At 38.1% G+C, this 23,109-nt stretch overlaps 1 protein-coding gene and 1 pseudogene across 1 annotated transcript; one reads left to right on the top strand and one right to left on the bottom strand.

Annotated features, from left to right (window-relative positions):
- Positions 1–6,277: 6,277 nt before the first annotated feature.
- On the bottom strand, positions 6,278–6,371 carry LOC114710468 (annotated as a pseudogene).
- A 4,308-nt stretch (positions 6,372–10,679) lies between these two features.
- Positions 10,680–11,624, top strand: LOC114710447 (olfactory receptor 502). Its single transcript, XM_028894610.1, has one exon. The coding sequence runs from the start codon at positions 10,680–10,682 to the stop codon at positions 11,622–11,624; it is 945 nt and encodes a 314-aa protein (XP_028750443.1).
- The last annotated feature ends 11,485 nt before the right edge of the window (positions 11,625–23,109 follow it).

Here is a 23,109-nt window from a genome sequence, read left to right as displayed (position 1 = left end):
CCTACATCAATTGGAAGAACAGGTGAGTGACTGGTCTCACAGCTAAACTAGCCCAATTTTTAGGCTCTAAGTCTCAGGGAACATCAGAACATCCTGGGCCCCTCCCTCTCCCATCTCAGTACCAGCAAAGCAGCTGGGCCCTTCCCCCAACTCTGGTGGAAATCCACTGTACTGGTATAGTCCCCCAAAGCCAGCTAGCAGATAAGAGATCTGTGGGCAGACCACAGCACCACTGCTGTCACCACCCACTGGACTCTATACATTCTATGACCCATTCTGCTGCCCAAACCCCCCAACACCATCATCCTCTCCATGTACAGCCCTCCCCCACATCAGCAGACCCTATAGGCACAAGCACCACCCACACCAGTTAGCAGAACAGACTCCATAGGCACTGGCACAACCCACACAAGTAGGAGGAACAGACTCCATAGGCACAAGTAACGACCACATCAGCCAGAAGAACTGGTAATACACTGGATTTAGGAACCCAAACCCTCACAGACCTCAGCTGAGGCAACCCTACTGTACCTGATGACCATCAAGTCACAAGAACTCTTGGCCATTCAGGCCAAAGGACAATAAAGGAAACAGATAATAAAGGAACAAAAGACCCAACCAACAAAGACATCTCAAGAATCAATATCTGTACCTATAATTATCCCAAAGCCAGATGGGTAAATACCAGTATAAGAATACGTTAAACAACATAAAGGGCAATATGGCACCACTAGACTCTAGTAGTCCTACAACACCTAGACCAGAACATCCCAATGAAGATGAAGCAGAAGAAAATGACCTTAAAAATAACTTTATGAAGATAATAGAGGCCCCTAAAGAGGAAATGAAAAATTCCCTTAAAGAAATCAAGGAAAGGGCAAACAAAAATTGGAAGAAATCACTAAGTCCCTTAAAGACAGCTAAGAAAAAAAGAATCAAACAGGTGATGGAAATAGTTCAAGACTTTAAAATAGAGGCAATAAAGAAAACACAAACTGAGGGAATTCTGGAAGTAGGAAATCTGGATAAGAGAACAGGAACTACAGATGCAAGCATCACCAACAGAATACAAGAGATGGAAGAGAGAATATCAGGCATTGAAGATACAATAGAGGAAATAGATTTATGGGTCAAACAAAATGTTAAATCTATAAAATTCTTAACATAAAGCATCCAGGTAATTGGAAACACCATGAAAAGAACAAATCTAAGAATAATAGGAATAGAAAAAGGAGAATTCCAGCCCAAAGGCACAGAAAACACATTCAACAAAATCATAGAAGAAAACTTTCCTATCTTAAAGAAGGACATGCCTATGAAGGTACAAGAAGCATACAGAACACCAAATAGATTGGATGAGAAAGAAGAGTCTCCTTGCCACATAATCATCAAAACACTAAACATACAGAATAAAGAAATTAAGAGCTGCAAAGGGGGAAAAGGCCAGGTAACATATAAAGGTAGACCTATCAGAATTACACCCAACTTCTCAATGGAGACTCTAAAAGCCAGAAGGTCCTGCACAGATGTTTTGCAGACACTAAGAGACCATGGATGCCATTCCCAGACTATTATATGCAGCAAAACTTTTGATCATCACAGACAGAGAAAACAAGATATTCCATGACAAAACCAGATTTAAACAATACCTATCCACAAATCAAGCTTTACAGAAAGTGCTAGAAGGAAAACTCCAACCCAAAAGACTTAGCTGCACCCCCCAAAAAAAAACAGGCAATAGATAATCTCACAACAGCAAAACCCAAAAAGGAGAAACACACACGCACACTACCAACAACAACAAAACCAAAAAATGATAGGAATTAACAATCACTGGTGATTAATATCCTTTAATATCAATGGACTCAATTTGCCTATAAAAAAACACAGGCTAACAGAATGGATAAGAAAACAGCATCCATCCTTCTGCTGCATACAAGAAACATACCTCAACTTAAAAGTCAGACATTACCTCAGAGTGAGTAAAGAGTTAGAAAAAGGTTTTTCAACCAATGGACCTAGCAAGATAACACTTGTAGCTGTCCTGGTATATAACAAAATAGACTTCAAACTGAAAGTAATCAAAAGAGATAGAGAAGGACATTTCATATTCATCAAAGGAAAAAAACAACAAGATGAATTCTCAATTCTAAACATTTATGCCCCAAATACAAGGGCACACACATTTGTAAAAGAAACATTACTGAAGCTTAAATCACACATCAAACCACATACATTAATAATGGGAGATTTCAACACCCCATTATCACGAATGGACAAGTCTCCCAGACAGAAACTTAACAGAGAAACAAGGGAACTAACAGATGCTATGACTCAAATGGACTTAATAGACAGCTACAGAACATTTGGCCCAAACACAAAAGAATATACCTTCTCAGCACCTCATGAAACTCTCTCTAAAATTGACCATATCTCAGTCACAAAGTAAATCTCAAAAGATTTGAAAAAATTAGAATAATCTCCTGTATCTTATTAGATCACTATGGATTAAAGTTAGAATTCAACAACAACACAAACTACAAAAAGCCTACAAACTCATATAAACTGAACAACTCTCAACTGAATTACCACTGGGTCAAGAAAGAAATAAAGAAGACTTCCTAGAATTCAATGGAAATTAATCCACAGCATACCCAAACTTATGGGACAGTATGAAAGCAGTGCTAAGAGGAAAGTTCATAGCACTAAATTCCTACATTAAAAAAAGTGGAGAAATCTCACACTAGCAACTTAACAGCACACCTAAAAGCTCTAGAACAAATAGAAGCAAACTCACACAGGAGGAGTAGACAGTAGGAAATAATCAAATTTGGGGCTGAAATCAATACAATAGAACAAAGAGAGCAATATAAAGAATCAATGAAACAAAGAGTTGGTTCTTTGAGAAAATCAACAAAATATACAAAGCTTTATCCAAACTAACCAAAAGGCAGAGAGAGAATATCCAAATTAACAAATCAGAAATGAAAAATGGGACATAATAGACAATGAGGAAATCCAGAGAATCATCATGTCATACTTCAAAAAGCTGTACCTGCAAAATTGGAAAATCTAAAAGAAATGAACAATTTTCTGGACCGGTACCACATACCAAAATTAAATCAGGACCAGATAAACAATTTAAATAGACCTATAACCCCTAAGGAAATAGAAGCAGTTATTAAAGACTCCCAACAAAAAAAGCCCAGGGCCAGATGTTTCAGTGAAGAATTCTACAAGAATTTCAAAGAAGAGTTAGTGACAATACTCCCCAAATTGTTCCACACAAAAGAAACAGAAGAAACATTGCCAAATTCTTTTTAAGAGGCTACAGTCATCCTGATATCCAAACCACACAAATATTCAATAAAGAAAAAGAATTACAGACCAATCTCCCTCATGCACATTGATGCAAAAATACTCTTTAAATAATGGCAAACCAAATCCAAGAACACATAAAAAAAATCATCCACCATGATCAAATAGGCTTCATCTCAGAGATGCAGGGATGGTCCAACATACAAAAAATTGTCAATATAATGTGCCATATAAACAAACTGGAAAAAAAGCATACATTCATCTTATTAGATGCTGAAAAAGACTTTGACAAAATCTAATAACCCTCCATGATAAAGATCTTGGAGAGATCAGCAATACAAGGAACATGCCTAAACATATAATAAGCAATATACAGCAAGCTGACTGGCAGCATCAAATTAAGTGTAAAGAAACTCAAAACAATTCCACTAAAATCAGGAACAAGACAAAGCTGTCTGCCCTCTCCATATATCTATTCAATATAGTACTCAAAGTTCTAGATAGAACAATAAGACAACAAAAAGAGATCAAGGGGATGCAAATTGAAAAGGAAGAAGTCAAACTTTTGCTCTTTGCAAATGGTATGATAGTATACACAAGTGACCCCAAAAATTCTACCAATGAACTCCTACACCTGATAAACACCTTCAGTAATAAGGCAGGATACAAGATTAACTAAAAAAATCAGTAGCTCTTCTATATACAAATGATAAATGGACTGAGAAAAAAATCAGAGAAATAACACACTTTACAAGACATTCAGACAAAAAGGAAGAACAAGGGCCATTAACAAAGTTCCACAGTTGACAGATGGTCCAGACAGACAGGCGCCCAGAGAGGGAGCCTCGATTATACCAAAGGCCATATTGATGGGGTGGGGATAAGTCAACAGAGTCTCCTGATCCCCAGAGTTCTCAGATACACAGAGGGGACCCTTGTGGGTCCCTGGCAAAGTGACCTCAGACTTGAGAGCCCTGCCTAGACAAGGAGAGGAGACGTATCCCATACTCTTCCAGGTTCACTTGTCCACCAAAGCAGAACCTCTCAGAAATGGACAGCTGCTGGCAGCAATCAGAAATAGGAAGGAAAAACAGAAAACAGAAACAACAAACAGGCAAAACAGACTCACCTGATCAGCCAGTGTAAGCGTTCAGGGTTTGGGAGTCTGGAGGGGTTGTCATCTGGGGGGGTGTCATCTGGGGATCCCAGACGAGCCCCCAAATGTTGTGCCCAAGTTGCGAGACCCCCTAAGAGACCACCGGGGGCACAGACTCACAGAAATGCAAAAGCAAGGTTTATTGGAACAGTTCAAGCCACGGCAGGGACCTCGTCAAGCACATCAATGTAGTGGGGGCTAGAGGAGGTGCCCCTCCCTGAGTACGCACAGTTTTTAAAGGCAAAAACCACAAGGTTACTGTAGAAGTAACCATCTTATTAAATAAGAAACACAGAGCCAATGTAAAGATAAGAGCACAAGAGGCCAGAGCTAATAGCCTTACCCTTCCTGCTTCAGTGATCCTCTTCAGCCAAGAGAGAGACCTACTTCCTGTGTGTTTATCTTTATATAGACTTTCTGTTCTGCCTTCTCATTGGTTGTAAACCCAACCACATGACTGCCTGTCTGTACAGACCTCCAGGTCTTCTATGGTTGGTATTGAGATTAAAGGCATGTGTCTCCAATCCTGGTTGTATTCTTGACCACACGGAGATCTACCTAGCTCTGTCTACCAAGTACTGGGATTAAAGGCATGTGCCATGAATGCCTAGCTCTACTATGGCTTGCTACTAACTCTGACCCCCAGACAACTTTATTTATTAACATACAAATAAAATCACATTTCAGTACAAATTAAATATCACCATAGGTTACCATATCAGGGGGGTTTCTATATGGGTACAATCCTGATTGGTTCATGCTTAGGGTATTTCCAGAATTCTGCAGTTATCTCATGTCCAGTTTAACTCTTGTCATTTGTTAAACCCTTTTCCTGAGCTATCTTCGGGTTGGGACATTCTGTGGTTAATCAGTTGCCACCAGATGGCCATTCCTGACATCCTGACTTTGTACTTTCTGGTTCCTGGAATTTATGTCAGCAATATTGAGAACTCAAAACCTAAGGTCTGTTGCAAAAGTTGGAGAGGCTTACAAGATGGAGGGGCCTTGGTTCTTCACTATCAATCACATCTTATCTTCAATATTTATTCTCATAACTTCAGATCTTACAGCAAAACAGTCAATGCACTATTCTAAAAACTGAAGCAAAGGGCTGAGAAGATAGTTCAGACTGCAAGATGCTTGATGATTAAGCTTCAGGACCTGAGTTTGATCCCCAGCATCTGTGAGAAGAACTATGTGGTGGCCCCTCCTTGTAATTCTAGCACTGAGGAGGCAGAGGCAGGAGAGCCCCCTGGAGTTCACTGGCCAGATAGCCTAGCCAAGCCTATTTGGAGAGTTCCAAGACAGTGAGAGATAATTAACACCCTTCCCCAAAGGGGATTGCTCCTTCAAAACAGTGCCCCAGGTTGTCCTTTTGTTTACACAAATGCACACACACACACACACACACACACACACACACACACACACACATATACACACACTCATGCAACTAAGCTATGTTCATTTTTTAAACCGAAACACTGCATATAAATTTATTTTTATTTAAGTTGAATTTATTTTTAACTAGTACAAAAAAGCAAAATGGTACATGACTATGGAGTATTATGTGATCTTTTGGTGCAAATACATAATGTCTGCAGTATACAGTAATTTAAACATAGATAGTGCCTCAAACACACATCATGTCTTTTCCAAAGGTAGTTATCAACTGAAATAAGTTAATGGCCGTCATGGTGGCATTTCTATATAAACACATTTCATGCTTGGTCATATCCATCATGCCTTCTCTCTGTAGTGCCCCTCTTCTCTCTGCCCTACCTCAATGCTCTTCTCAATACTTAATAGTACCTCTTCAATTTTCAAGCTGCATTTTTGTAATTTCTGATAAGAACAGATACTACTCATGACCTTAGCCAAAAGGCCAAGAAGTGATGACAAAATTTTTAATGACTGAATAACAACCCATAGTGTATGTAGAGCATCCTTTCTTTATCCATTTTTGTTGATGATCACCTAGGCTGCAGATGTATTTTTTCTGAATAGTGATACAATATAGGTACTTATGTAAATGGTTGTTACATGATGACTTAATTCTCTCTGGATAAATATCTTGAAGTGGTATAGATAAATCACCAAATATAGAGAACTCCATTACTTCCTGTAATGGTTATACAAACTTACATTCCTACCAATATTATTAAGGAGTTTTTTCTACACATCCTCACCAGCATTTGTTACTATTATTATTTTTGATAATAGACATCCAAGTTTGGTGGAATGAAGTTTTAATTTTCATTTCCTGATGGTTACACATAGGAAGCATTTCCTTATATACACGGACTAATTATTCTTTTCTTTGAGATAAGGTATTATTGTGTGGCCTAAGCTGGCCTCAGACTTGCTGTGTGGCTCAGCCTGTTCTTGGATTTATAATCTTCTTGCCTCAACCTCCTGAGTGCTGGTATTACAGGTGTATAGTACTATGGCTGCCTTTGCACTTCTTTCCTATGTTTATATTTTCATTACTTTTATGTTAATATATAATTTTTGTGACATTTTCTTACATATATCTTCTTCTTATATCACGTGAAATATATATCAAATATATATATAGGTATGGAAGTAATCATGGTATTTGTTTTTCTAAGTGGCTTATTTTACTTAACACAATGATCTTAGGTTCCTTCCATTTTCCAATAAATTAATTTCTTTCTTCTTTACAGATGAATAAAGTTCTACTGTGCAAATGTATCATGCTTTCTTATCTGTTGGTAAACCTCCAGGCTGTTCCATGTTTAGGCTACTGTGCATAGTTCAACAATAAACATGAGCATACAGGTATCTCTGTGGCCTTCTGACTTAGGATCCCTTCAGTTTATACTGGAGAGTGGTATGATGGATCATATGGTAGTTCTATTTTTTATTTTATTTTATTTTTTGGTCTTTCAAGACAGGGTTTCTCTGTGTAGTTTTGGTGCCTGTCCTGAATCTTGCTCTGCAGACCAGGCTGGCCTTCATCTCACAGAGATCTGCCTGGCTCTGGCTCCCAAGTGCTGGGATTAAAGGCGTGTGCCACTACAGCCCAGCTGGTAGTTCTATTTTTTAAGTTGTGTGTGTGTGTGTGTGTGTGTGTGTGTGTGTGTGTGTGTGTGTGTAAGAGGGGGTTAGAGAGAGAGAGAGGCCTACAGAAAGTATAATAATTTCTTTTCCCACATCCTCTTCAACAACTGTGGTCATTTACTTCCTTCATAATGGACCCCCAATATCATTTTAATTCCTATTTTCCTAATGGCTAATACTACTGAACATACATTTTTCACATTCTTTTTTTTTTTTTTTTTTTTTTTTGGTTTTTCGAGACAGGTTTCTCTGTGTAGCTTTGCGCCTTTCCTGGAGCTCACTTGGTAGCCCAGGCTGGCCTCGAACTCACAGAGATCCGCCTGGCTCTGCCTCCCGAGTGCTGGGATTAAAGGCGTGCGCCACCAACGCCCGGCCATTTTTCACATTCTTGCTTGTGATTTTTATTATAATTTTGAGAAATGCTTAATACATTAATATGTAGATCATCTGTTTTGTGTTTGTGTTTGTTTTGGTTTGTTTTTAGTTCTTTATGGAGTGTAGATGTCAATCCACTACTAGATTTTATAGGGGTATGAATCACAGTACACAAATTCTTTGAACTCCAGTCTCTGCTCTATCTAATGAAAACTGATAATAATAAAATCATCTATACCCTAACATATTTTGAACATTCACTATGTGTAAAATGCTTAGCAACGTTATTAGTATAAAAGGATGTTGATAGGAATATTGGCTGTAGTTATTGTAGTGTTTGTTGACTCAACACTGCAATAACAGGGCTACAAGGGATTCTGAAGTTAGGGTTAGCAAGAGAACTAAAGGACCACTGAGTCTTCAGACTGAAGAGTTGGTGTTCTGCCGAGATCTATCTACCCCAAGGGAACTAGCCAAGAGGTGATACTTTGCCTCTATTTCCATTCTTCGAGGCACCCAGGTCATTTAACAATTCTAATTGTTCATGCAATTTTAAGACTTTCATGCTCTGTCTTCTTATACACTATTGGAAATGTGTAAAACTTTTTTGTTATTTAAAATTCAACTTCATATGAAATCCCACCTCATGTTCCCCTGGGGTACTTGATGGCACATGTTAAAGATGGCAATTCAAAGGACTTAGTGATAAAGATATTGAATGGATGAAACTAGGTTTAGTTTTTATATTTGAAGTTTAGGATTATTTACTTCTTAAAAATATCCAAGTAAACTTGGAACTAATTGTTCATAAGAAAATTTGTTATATTTTCATGTCATAAATAAGAAACAAATCCTTTTTTCTTCAACTTTTTAATCATTTAAATCTTTTTTTAATAAATATCTTTATTTTATAATTAATTTAATTTTACATATCACCCACGGATTCCCCTGTCCTCCCTCCGCCCACCCCCAACCTTCCTCCCATAATCCACCCCCATTCCCACTCCCTACAAGGCAAAGTCTCCCCTGGGGAGTCAGATTCAGTTGAGGCAGGTCAAGTCCCCTCCTCCCTGCACCAAGGCTGAGCAAATCCTACATGACTATGCATGAACACCTAGAGAGAACAAAATAATGAATGGACCACTTGAGAATTGATAGGATCTTGGGAGCTTAGTTGTTTTGGCCTGTGAATTGAGTCACTCAGTATCCACCACAGATAATAATGCTACTTCAGAATTCATATTTGAATTTTTAGCGTCTTCAGAGATTTGTCCCCGAAGGAGGATAAAGTTAAAAGATGACTCCCTAACCACCAAAACTTTGACTTTTCACTAAAAGATGAATGCGTTCTCACTTCAAGAGGTAAGACTTTGCTTGTGGTAATGAATCTGGATGACTGATTTTCATTTACCATCTGAGAAAAACATTTATGTACTCAGTCACAGTGCTAAAATGGCAAGTGTAATCAAGCAGTCAGCCTGTGAAGCCACCTTGGCTGGCTGTATCTATCATAAGTTTAATGACATGAAACAGTCATAATCAGATACCAGGATCCCTGTTTACCTACATACAACACAGCAAGTCATAATTTTTTAACATCATCTAAATGTGTCACTGTTAAAAGGGTTGAGGGGCTTTGGGCATTTACTGATATTTAATGACTCAAGTAAAAGATTTAAAAGTTATTAAAAATTGTGCACAAAGGTTTACCTTTGCTTAGAGAAAGTTTACTATATTGTATACATATAAAGTATGTTGAATATAAGATTATTTCATCTGATAAAAACCCAGATAGAAACCAGTGTTATAGCAAGAAGTCATTTATTTGAATAAGTCTGTTTCAGTTATCTAGTATCTAGTATGGTTTTTTTCATGATTGCATATATATCCCAAATTATTTCTTAAAACATTTTCTGTTTCAAATATATAAAAAACTAACAATTTTACACTACATAATTTTATTGATAATTTAAAATTTCTGTCTATTTGGTGAGTGAATATTAATTTTATTTATGTAAGAAACTCTTATACAATATCTATTTAAAATCCATTAAAAACCTGCCTTCCCATTACTTCTGGTATATAGGAATCTAAGGTTTTTGTTATATCATTATAATATTATGCAGATGTTAAATAGAGGGGTTCAGACAGCTTGGGGCTATAATTCTGATTTTACTGGCTATTATGTACCACATTAAAGTTAAAGAATCTCTTTCAAAGTTGTTAAAATATAAAGTGATTAAAATAATATATTGTGAAATTGTAATAATTTATGTAAAACCAAAACATATTTATGAATATCACAGTTTCATAAATTGCCTATTTGCATCTGTGCACAATTCCTAGATTAATGCTTGTTTTTTAAGAAACATAAAATATAAGCCACTATCAGAGTATTTCCTCCAAAGCTCTTTGCATTCATCTTCATTAATATACCCAAGATTTATTTCTGTTATACTCATCTATCTTCTATTTTTATATTTTGTTTTAAGGTGTACTTAGTTAAACAACATAACATGTAAAGAAAGGGGCATATCACATGAGGGAAAGTTTTTAGGTGATTGTGCTAAAGAACTTAAAAATTATAGAATGATTCATCCCTGCAGGAAAATAAACATGGATGCTTGGACATCTTTAAATATAATTGTATTGTTTATGTATTAATGAAAATGAAACTACCTATTTACAAATCTCTTCCTGTAATGTCTCCATCATAGCTGTGTTCTGGCAGCAGCTACGCTGACCCATGGCTTTTCTGGAGGATGGAAACCACACTGCAGTGACAGAGTTCATTTTATTGGGCTTAACAGATGACCCAGCCCTTAAAGTCGTCCTCTTCATCATCATCCTGTGCATCTACCTGGTGACTGTGTCTGGGAACCTCAGCACCATCCTTCTCATCAGAGTCTCTTCCCAGCTCCATCACCCCATGTACTTTTTTCTCAGTCACTTGGCTTCTGCTGACATAGGCTATTCATCTTCTGTCACTCCCAATATGCTTGTCAATTTTCTGGTGGAGAGAAATACTATCTCCTACCTTGGTTGTGCCATCCAGCTTGGTTCAGCTGTTTTCTTTGGGACAGTTGAATGTTTTGTTCTAGCTGCCATGGCTTATGATCGCTTTATAGCAATCTGTAACCCACTGCTTTATTCATCCAAAATGTCCACACAAGTTTGTGTCCGGTGGCTTGTGGGAGCCTATATTGGTGGTTTTCTTAATGCTTCCTCCTTCACCCTTTCCTTCTTTTCACTTCTCTTCTGTGGACCAAATAGAATCAATCACTTTTTCTGTGATTTTGCCCCATTAGTAAAACTCTCCTGTTCTGATGTCAGTGTCCCTGCAGTTGTTCCCTCATTCACAGCTGGTTCCATCATTGTGGTGACAGTGTTTGTCATAGCTGTCTCCTACATCTACATCCTCATCACCATCCTGAAGATGCACTCCACTGAGGGCCGCCACAAGGCCTTCTCCACCTGCACCTCCCACCTCACTGCAGTCACTCTCTTCTATGGCACCATCACATTCATCTATGTGATGCCCAAGTCCAGCTACTCCACAGACCAGAACAAGGTGGTGTCTGTGTTCTACATGGTGGTGATCCCCATGTTGAACCCCCTCATCTACAGCCTCAGGAATAATGAGATTAAGGGTGCTCTGAAGAGACAACTTGGTAGGAAAATGCTTTCTTAGAGACATATGTTAGTTTTAAAGACTTGATATAGAAATAATGCCTAATTGATATAATATTAAAGTGAGTGTAGTGTTTGAAAGAACTTAATGACAGTGTTAGCATATGAGGAGCTTTTCAATAAATATGGGCATTCAAATTTTATACTGCATAGGAAACTAGATATTTCTCTAATAAAATCAAATACTTTTAAAATTGAGGGCATAAATCTAATCAGACAAACATAAATTGCTAAACATACTTTTGAAATTACATAAATATTTCCCAAACTTGTTCATCATTAACCAAGATACAGATTGGAGCTTAATTGTCCCCAAAGTCTCATGTCATTGGTAAAAACCTGTTCCTTAATATGGTGCTTTTAGGGAATGCTAGAAACATTTAGAAATTGAGACTAGTTGTGATATTTACTTTACTCAAGGCATGCAATAAACATGACATGTCACTCAGAGCTTTGTTTATCTTCTTTATTGGCCAGGAGGTGAGAGTCTTTGTTCAACCCCCCATCCCTACTACGAGGTGCAAACATAGACCACACCAATGGCCTCAACTCAGTAACACCTGAGACCTCTAAAATTCTGTTCCAGGAATAACACTTTTCTTTTTGTAAGTTGATTATCTTAGTTATTTGTTATATTAGCAGAAAGCTGTATAATACAGAGTTCAATCTTTTGGGCTGTGTTTTTTTCTTTTTTTAACACTACATTCTCTTGAGATGAATCTGTTAACTATATCCATCCTATTACATGATAAGAAGCAACAAGAGACTAAAATACCTAGGAATATTATAGAAAGGTTATCTGTAACCATGTAGACTCATAAAACTTCATATCTCTAGTCCAGGCCTCTGGTCATAGCCTAATTGTTGGGTCTGTAGAGAAGAGTAAGGAATCCACCTCTAATTAATATGTGAAATTCTATATCTAATAAATTTTTCTATTTTGAAAGTTTCATATATTATAGTATGTATAATGATCATATCTACCCACTGCTATTTTCCCTAACTTCACGTACTGTCCCTGCTCCATGCACCCCCAACTTTATATCCTCTTTTAAATATTTTAAATTATTTCCTTTATTTGGGAGATTATAATATAATTACACTCCCCTTTCTTCACTCCAAATCCTCCCATATGCCCCTCCTTGCTCTTTCAAATTCATAGCTTCTATTTTTCACTTTTATTAATAACTCCTGAGTCCAATTAGTGCTGCACATATGCACATGGGTGTGTGGACATCCACAGGGTAAGTAACATATCAGCAGCTGTGTTCACAAAAGAGAGTGACTCTCCATCCTCAAGAACCATCAGCTGCCAGTAGCTCCTTTGACAAGGATGAGACCAAGCTCTTCTTCGAATTCTGCTGGAATTTTGATTGGCTTAATCTTGTGCAGGTCACTGTATTAATTGTGCAACAGCCATGTTATATCTAGATGTCAGCATTTCATAGCACTTCTCTCTGCCAGCTTTTACATTCTTCCCAACTCCCCTTCTGGAAAGTTCTCTGGGACTATTAAGGTGGATATTGGTATTGATGACCCATGTTCAGATAGGCACACAGAGTACTTTGACCAGCTATAGGCCTCTTCTTTAACCACCACCCTCTGCATAAAGAAGCATGTCTGACCAAGGTTGAGAGCAGTACAACTTCTTCCCTGGGTTCATAATTCCTGCCTCCATGAACTCCTGACCTTTGTGTCCCTGCAAAGCTCTGGCCTCTTGCCTGGGCTTTTGTGTGTGTTTCGATGCCGGGTCCAAAGTGTGAGTTCTTGTGCTGGAATGAGCAGGTTCCCAAGTTTCCAAGAACTAAGAGAAACAAACAAAAACAGGTTCCCAGAAGAATCAAGCTTCTAACTTCAACCATGAGACTGAAAAGAGGAAAGTTTTAGAAAGACTTCATGGCCAGAGACACATCCTGCTCTGCATGCTGGGGCTGCCCTGGTTGTCTTTCCCTTGAAACTGTGGTTACCTTCAGTAGAGATTCAGGCAGTCTTCAGATGATTATGGCTATCACACTCATTCTTTCTCTTTTCCTATCTCTGCCTGATTGCTTCAGAAAAAAATTCCATCTCTGAATATATTTTAGAATTACAGTTTGCAATTCTTACAGGTAAGGGCTCTATTCTACATCACTGGGGTTGCAAATGAGAAAGAGTCTGTTACTGGAGGGCTTCAAGCTGGAATGGCTACCCACTACAAGAGTCAAAATAGAATTTATCTTCTATGATAGGATTCCAAGAATGAAAATTAAAAGTAAGTGATGTGGACTATGAGTTTGGGTTGAGTGCTTTGAGGGGAAATAGGCAAAACAAGATAAATATAAACAACTAAAAAAAAAAAAGAAAACCAACTGAGTACAGGACGTTGATGTGCTTTGGCACAGAGTGTTCAACATAATCATCACTGGGAACCCAACACCCTCACAAGGACTGTAGAATGATCTTCCATTCATCTTAGATGGGGTGCTATTTTTATGCAGTTACTTGTGTGAATTCAATGCTCACACATGTGAATGCAATTTACTTTTGAGTTTTCACTTGCAACAATGGCAGTATTGGTCATTTTAATCTAACCCATGGGGGCCACAGCTAGAACAGTTATAAATATTGAGTTCAATATCAAAATAGGGTTTACAGGATAAGAATTCTGTGAACATTCCTAGAAATTATGAGAACCAAGAGCAGGGGAAATCTAAGATTCAAATATTCTCTCCCAACATAAATGATTTGATAACTCAGAAGAAAGTACTACCAACATGCACTGTAGGTTTAATGTTCTTTAGGGATGGTTGGTGGCAAAGCCAAAACTAGAGTATGTCCCTAGGAGACATGTTATTGATAGACATCACATATATTCTCAGGAAAACAGGAAATATAAATAAGCAAGCCATGCACAGATAGCAGTCACAGAGCTCTAGCCTTTAACTTGTATTCAATATGGTCAAAAACAAAAGACATCTCAAGGTAAATGGAATAAATGAAAACAACTTGAGGCCCAAGTTTTTCTATCAAGTGCACAGAAAGATTGTCAAGCCAAAGGAATCCAGGAATACTAAGTATGAAAGTCGGTGAGAGCAATATATGAAAGAAATGAAACCAGTAACATTTGATTGATACTGGGATGAATCAACAGACCATTATATATTATTTTTATTAAAAATATCAGAGCTACTTAGAATATTTCTATACATAATCACAGAAAATAAAAAGTAATGTGCAGACAACATCAGGAGTGTTCAGGGTGACATAGCCATATATTAACATTGAGGATGATTTGTCTCTACTAGAGCCCAGTAACCCTACCACTGCAGGTCCTGAGAATTGCAACATAGCTGAAGCATAAACCTTAAAATAGCCTTTATGAATATGACAGGGGTCCTTAAAAAATGAATTAGTAGGCCAGGCGGTGGTGGCGCACGCCTTTAATCCCAGCACTCGGGAGGCAGAGGCAGGTGGATCTCTGTGAGTTCAAGGCCAGCCTGGGCTACCAAGTGAGTTTCAGGAAAGGCGCAAAGCTACACAGAGAAATCCTGTCTCGAAAAACCAAAAAATAAAAAAATAAAAAATTAATTAATTAATTAATTAATTAATCTCTTATGGTGGTTTGAAAGAAAATAGCTCTCAGATGATATGGAACTATTAGGAGATGTGACCTTGTTAAAGTAGGTGTGACCTTGTTAGAGGAAGTGTATCACTTGTGGGCATGGACTTTGAGGTCTCCTTTTCTCAATCTTCACTCAAAGTAGTACTTAGACCACTTCCTGTTGCCTACAGGCCAAGATGTAGTACTCTCATCTCCTCCAGCACCATGTCTGCCTATACACCATTGCTGTGGGATATCTTTCTGTATGCTGTGAATACGTGTTGCTCTGATTTATTGATAGATAAAGCTGCATTGGCCTATGGTAGAGCAGGATAAGATTAGGCAGTACATTCAAACTAAAGATGAGATGAAGAAGGGTGGAGTCAGAGAACACACCAGCCTGCCACCGAGAAGCAAGAAGATGCCAGCAGACCAGCAATGCCATGGCACATGGCAACATAAATTAATAGAAATTGGTTGAGTTAATTTATAAGAGCTAGCTAGCAAGAAGCTGACCCATAGTCCATATAACTTACAATTAATATTAAGCCTCTGAATGATTATTTTATAAACAGCTGAAGGACCGTGGGGCTGAGTGGGACTGGAGAAACTTACAGCTACACACCATGATGATAATGTACTAAACATCTGAAAATGTAAGCCATCCCAATATAATATGTTTCCTTTATAAGAGTTGCTGTAAGCTACACAGAGAAACCCTGTCTCAAAAAACCAAAAAAAAAAAAAAAAAAAAAAAAAAGTATTGCTGTGGTCATGGTACCTATTCACAGCAAAAGAAACCCTAAGACAGAAGTTGGTAACAGAGACTGGGGTATTGTTGTGATAGGCCTAACCATGCTTTTGTTCGAATTAATATGGACCTTGGGACTGTGGATTAGAAAAGTAGTTGAACACTTTAAGTGCTGCTTAATGGGCCATCCTAATAGGAACATGGAAGACTATGGTGCTGAGTGTGGTTTTATAAACTGTGTGGACCTGGCTCAAAAGGTTTCAGAGGAGAGGAATATTAAAATGTGGCCTAGATATCATTCTTGTGATATTGTGGTAAAGAATATGGCTGCTTTTGTCCTTGTCCAGAGAGTCTGCTTGAGACTAAAGTGAAGAGATTTGGATTAATTCCATTGGCTGTGGAAATCTCAAAACAGCCTAGTATAGACTCTGTTGTGTGGTGACCAGTGCTCATGCTTATAAAGATATATAAGGAAAAGGAATAAGCTGAGCAAGGAAAAATAGAAAATGTAAAATTTGAGGAGAAGAAGTGCACCAAAACTATGTCCTGTTTTCAAGGAGATAAACAGATCATGAAATGGAATAAAGGGAGTGGTTATCTCAGGGAAAATCCCATCCAGCTAAGTTTCCAACTTGTGAAAAAGAACTAAAGAAAAGCTTAGAGCCAAGTGAGGCGGCACATGCCTTTAATCACAGCACTCCAGAGGCAGAGGCTGGTGGATCTCTTAGTATGAGGGCAGTCTGGTCTACAGATCCATTTCAGGAAAGCCAAACTTAGACAGTGAAGGAAACTACCAAACACAGAAAGATGGTGAAGATGTAATTGAAGAGGCCATGTTCCAGCTCCAGCAAGCAACAGAACTCGGCAGCTTTGTCAATGTGATTCAGTCTGTAGAGTCAAGGACAGACAAAAGGGGTTATGGAATATTCCTCCTTGACTAAGGTAAGCCACTTAGGCAAGGCATGTGTCAGGGGTGTCCCTGAATGGAGGTCTAGAAAGGCCACTGTGTGAAGCTGTGAAGGTGAAGCCTGGATTGCCTTGGAGACCCAAAGATTTTGAAGATGCCAGAGCCATTGGATACCTGCTCAGGACAGTTGCTAACAGGAAGTGAAACCAGCCCAAGAGAGAGAAGTGTTGCAGTTAACGAAGCTGGAAAGAGTGAAATCTGAAGAGCCCTTTGACATCAGACATGGAGATGCAGCAATGTTTGGAGTTTGCACAGCTGGTTTTCAGTCTTGTTTTGGTCCAGTATTTCTTCACTATGACCCTTCCCTATGTTTTGGAATGGTAATGTATATCCTGTGCCATTATGTTGGAAGCATGTTATCTGTTTTTTTTAATTTTCACTCTACAAGGGAATACAGTTAAGAATTGCATGAATCTCAGAAGAGACTTTGAACTTTAGACTTTTAAATAAGTTTCAGACTGTTATAGACTATGTAGATTTTTGAAGTTGAATTGGATGCATTTTTGCATTGTAATATGGCTATAAGCCTTTGATGGCCAGGGAGGGAAATGTGATGGTTTGAAAGAAAATGGTGCCCAGAGTTAGTGACACTATTAGGGGGTGTGGCCTTGTTGGAGTAAGTATGCCTCGTGAAGGAAGTGTTTCACTTTGAGAGTAGGCTTTGACATCTTTGCTCAGCTTCACCCAATGTGACATTCAGAGCATTTTCTGTTGCCTGTGGGTCAAGATTTAGGAATATTAGCATGTCTGCCTGCATTCTACCATGTCACACTATGATAATAATGGACTAAACCTCTAAAAATATAAGTCACCCCAATTAAATGTTTTTCCTTTGTAAGAGTTGCCATGGTCATGGTGTCTCTTCACAGCAATAGAAACCCATAGACATCTCTTAAAGAAATCTATGAAAAACAAACAGTGATAGGAAGTAAATGAAACAATCTAAGGGCTGAAAATAAAAATAGAATAAATAAAGAAAATCAAAACTGAGGGAAATCTATAAATGAAAAATTTAGGAACTTCAAGAGTAACCTCAGAGGCAAGTCTTACCAACAAAGTACAAGAGATGGAAGAGTGAATCTCAGGCATTGATGACCTGATAGAAGAAATGGATACCTCAGAAAATGTTAAATCTAAAAACTTCCCAGCACAAACCATACAGGAAATCTGGGACACTATGAAAAGATAAAATCTAAGAATAATAAGCATAGAGGAAGGAGAAAAAACCCAGCTCAATATTTTCAACAAAATCATAGAAGACAATTTCCCAAGCATACAGAACACCAAATAGACTAGACCAGAAAAGTAAGGACCCTCAGCACATAAAATCAAAGTACTAAACATACAAACCAAAGAAAGAATATTAAAAGCTGCAAGGGAAAGAGACAAAGTAACACACAAAGGCAGACTTATTAGAATAACACACAATATCTCAGTGGAGTCTCTGAGAACTAGAAGGCCCTGGACATATGTTCTACAGATTCTAAAAGAGCACAGATACCAGGCAAAACTTTCTGTCACAATCAATGGGGAAAATTAGATATTCTGTGATAAAAAAGAAATTTAAGCAATTACCTATCTACAAATCTAACTAAACAAAAGGTGTTCAGGAAACCCCAACCAAAAGAAAACTACAACTACAAGCAAGAAAACACAAGGAAGAAAGAAAAAAATCCCAGAACAGCAAATCAAAAGAGGGGAAATAAACACACATACACACACACACACACACACATCGCCACCATCACCACCACCACCATCACCACCACCACCATCACCACCACCACTACCACCACCACCACCACCACCACAACAACAACAACAACAACAACAAAATAACAGGAACAACAAATACTGCTATTGATAACTCTCAACATCATTAGTATCAAATTCCCAGTAAAAAGACACAGACTAACAAGATGGTTTCTAAAACAGGATCCATCCTTCAGCTGCATCCAAGAAGCACACCTTATCATCAAGGATAGACATTGATTCAAGGTAAAAGGATGAAAAGAATATTCCAAGCAAATGTACCTTAGAAGCAAGCTGGTGTAGCCAAGTCAATGTTTGACAAAATAGAGTTCAAACCAAAACTAGTCAGAAGAGATAGGGAAGGACACTACATACTCATCACAGGGAGAAAAATCCACCAAAAGGACATTTCAATTCTTAACATCTATGCCCCAACAAGAGCACCTAAGTTCGTAAAAGAAACACTACTATAGTATAAATCACATACTGACCATCACACACTGATAGTGGGAGACTTCAACACCCCACTCTCACCAAGAGAAGGTCATCCAGACAAAAGTAAATAGAGAAATGCTGGAGCTAACAGATACTATAAACCAAACGGATCTAACAGATATTTGCCAAATATTCACCCATACACAAAAGACTATATCTTTTTCTCAGCATCTCATGAAACTTTCTCCAAAATTGACCACATACTCAGTTGCAAAAAGCAAGATTCAACAAATACAAGAAAATTAAAACAACACCCTGCATCCTATCTGAGCACCACAGACTAAAGCTAGATATCAACAACAGTAGAAACAACAGAATGCCTAAAAACTCATGGAAAATGAACAACTCACTACTGAATGAAAAATGTGTCAAGAAAAAAATTAAGGACTTTCTAGAATTGAATGAAAATGAATATGCAAAATACCAAAAACTCAGGAACTGTAGTCAGACAAGGCAGCTGCTGGACACATCACTGTATTTTATTTTGGCTCTTAGGTTTTGTATCCGTACAGTGAGATTGCTACCAATACAAGGTAATTATGTTGTGAAATTAAAAGAAATGTTTTATAAAATTAAAAGAAATACTATCTCTAGAATTCCCAGAGGTATTTGGTCACATGCCAGAATTAAGTAACTTTTAAAATTAAATAGGAATAGCCATGTGTGATGGCACTGACCTTTAATCCCAGCACTCAGGACAGGGGTAAGTGGATCTCTGTGAGTTCGAGGTCAGCCTGGTCTGCCTAATGAGTTCAAAGACAGTCAGAGCTACATAGTGAGACCCTGTCTCAAAACAAATTAAATAGGAATAAAATATTCCTGGGCTTTTAGTTATTCAGTGTTTTGATGAGATATATTATTTTATTCATTCAACATTTCCGGGAATTTTCACCATAAATCTAAAGGAAAACAGGAAGAACAGAATTTGATGTTTTCCCCACTCTTGACTAAACTGTTCCTTTGCATGTACTGTGCTTTGCCCCTCTTTTCCTCTCCACTGGACACGGAACATCTAGAGCTCTCATTGGCACACTTCCTGGTTGACACAGATCAGTGACCCTCTGTCTTTTCCCTGGATCTATTAGCCACTTCTTTAGATAAATAGTGGGTATAGAAGGGAGTGCTTAATCTGTCTAAATACTTGACTTTTTCCTCTGATTTACTTTTCATAGACTCTTCTGCTCAAACTTAGCAATAGTTTTGCCACTGACCATTCACATTACTCTGAGCACCCTAGGAAGGTCCAGCTATACCAGGATGGCCATTGCAGAGGCTTTCTTGTGAAAACAAGCTTTCCACAGGAGTCAAGAGCTAAAACTACTGAAGCAGTTCTGTTACTTTAAAATTCTTCTTGCACTAATAACAATTTTAAGGCTAGGTGGTATGGCACACACCTTTAATCCCAGCACTAGAAAGGCAGAAGCAAGAGGATCTCTGTGAGTTCAAGGCCAGCCTAGTCTACAGAGCAAGTTCCAGGACAGCCAGGGCTACACAGAGAAACCTTGTCTTGGAAAAAAATTCATCTTAAGGTATATGAATGTCACAGTTACCTATTAGAAGCAGAATTATTGATGCTCAATTTGAAAGAAGACTCTATAAAGTAGATGCATCCCATTTATTCTTATAGTTGAAAACCACACTAGGAACCACAGACTGCACCAGCTTGTTTAGGAACATACTTACACACATGTGGTGAAGATGATGTCAGGAGCTTGTATGATGGTGTGGGAAAGGAAAAGGCAAATGTCAACATGACAAATACTCTGAAGCTACTGATATTTGTCCCTTTGAGATAAAATCCATGGGCTTGTACATGAATGACTTATGGAACCAGATGGCTCTTTAAGGCTTCTCTCTAAGACTTGTTTAATATTTACTACAGCAAATTGTAATAACTTTCCTTAAGAAAAATTAGTTCCAGATCTTGGGGGATATTGATTCCCAATTTTCTAAGAAAGTGCCATATTGATTTTCAAAGTGGTTGTACAAGCTTGCATTCCCACCAGCAGTGGAGGAGAGTTCCCCTAGCTCCACATCCTCTCCAGCATAAGCTGTCTTCAGTGTTTTTGATCTTAGCCATTCTGGCAGGTGTGAGGTGGTATCTGAGAGTCGTTTTGATTTGCATTCCCCTGATGATTAGGGATGTTGAGCAACTCCTTAAACGTATTTCAGCCATTTGAGTTTCCTCTGTTGAGAATTCTCTGTTTAGTTCTATGGCCCATTTCTTAATTGGACTGTTGGGCATTTTGATGTCTAATTTCTTAAGTTCTTTATATATTCTGGATATCAGCCCTCTGTCAGATGTGGGGTTGGTGAAGACCTTTTCCCATTCTGTAGGCTGTCGCTTTGCCTTGTTGACTGTATCCTTTGGAGCTCCAGGAGTCCAATTGGCAAGAAAAAGGAGGGTTTGTATGAGTGAGAATTGTTGAGAGCAAGACTGGAAAAAGCACAGGGACAAATAGCCAAATGAATGGAAACACATGAACTATGTACCAATAGCTAAGGAGGCCCCAACTGGATCAGACCCTCTGGATAAGTGAAACAGTTGATTGGCTTGATCTATTTGGGAGGCATCCAGGCAGTGGGACCGGGTCCTGTCCTCAGTTCAGGAACTGGCTGTTTGAAACCTGGGGCTTATACAGGGACACTTGGCTCAGCCTGGGAGGAGGGGACTGGACCTGCCTGGACTAAATCTACCAGGTTGAACTCAATCCTCAGGGGAGTCTTTGCCCTAGAGGAGATGGGAATGGGGGGTAGGCTGGGGGGAAGGCATGGGGGCAGGATAGGGGAGAACAAGGGAATCTTTGGTTGATATGTAAAATTAAATTAAATTATAAAATAAAAAATAAAGTACAGTATCAAGATGCAAAAATGAAAAAAAAGAAAAAAGAAAGAAAAATTAGTTCCAAGTTTACACTGAATCTAGTTTCAACCCTCCAATTTGTATTTGAGAATAAATACTTATATTGCTAACTGTTATGTACACCATTAAGTACCTTGGAAAAACATAAGGGGATCTGTATGCAAAGTCGTGTTATATAACAATACTTTTACTCACATCTCAGAAGGAAGAACATCAATGCCTTGAAAGTAAAATATTTTACTTTACACATGTAAAAAAATTACAGAAGAATGGCAACAGTGCAGTGTCAACTCTCACTCAGTGTGTTGATGCAGGTAGATCACAGCAGAATGTCAACTCTGCAACCCAAAGGCTCAGTCTTACTCTGTTTCTCTTGCTAATCCTAACTTCAGAAGCCCTTGTAGACCCACATGTAAGGGAATATGCTAAGAACCACTACAGTAGTTAGAAGTAATATACCTTCAGACCTCCTTCACACTCAAAATTATGCAGAGCATTTTACACATATTGAACTTTCAATGTAATTTTAGAATGCAGTTGCTTTTATCATTTTCATTTTCACATGAGAGAACAGTGACTTTCCCACTTCCAGTGCCACCCACTAAAGTCTCCACATAAATGTTGAATCTCTTTCTCTGAAAACAAAGGTCCTCTGGGAGCCCATTCTTGCTCACTCCATGTACAAGCACAGGGAAGCAGCCTCACCTCAAATAAGTGAAGCTGGAATTCAGCATATACTCATTATTCTCTTAACTTCCAGATGGAAAATTCCAGAATGTACTCTCTGAGATTCCTACATGTCCCAGTGGTTGCTCTTGTTCTAGCAGTGACCTGGATTATGCCATCAGAAATATGGACTTTATGGGAACAAGGGGAATATATTCGTTACAGGAACATAGAAAGGGAATTTAACTTGTAAATACCTAGCTTAATATAAATATGTATTCATTATATTTTGGAATCCATAAATCACACTAAATAAAAAATTTAAAGCTACCTCATGGTGCCTTTATATGACTATATATAAGATGCAGATTAATATAATATTAATGTAGTGTTAGGATATTAAACATATAAA

This window comes from Peromyscus leucopus, chromosome 1 (assembly GCF_004664715.2).
Source record: "Peromyscus leucopus breed LL Stock chromosome 1, UCI_PerLeu_2.1, whole genome shotgun sequence".
In the NCBI taxonomy this organism is placed as follows: Eukaryota; Metazoa; Chordata; class Mammalia; order Rodentia; family Cricetidae; genus Peromyscus; species Peromyscus leucopus.
The sequence above is the reverse complement of the archived record's forward strand: the minus strand, read 5'-3'. Positions and strand labels throughout refer to the sequence as shown.

Excerpts from the sequence above, each read along its gene's own strand:
- LOC114710447 (XM_028894610.1), top strand. The coding sequence starts at position 10,680 with ATGGCTTTTCTGGAGGATGGAAACCACACTGCAGTGACAGAGTTCATT.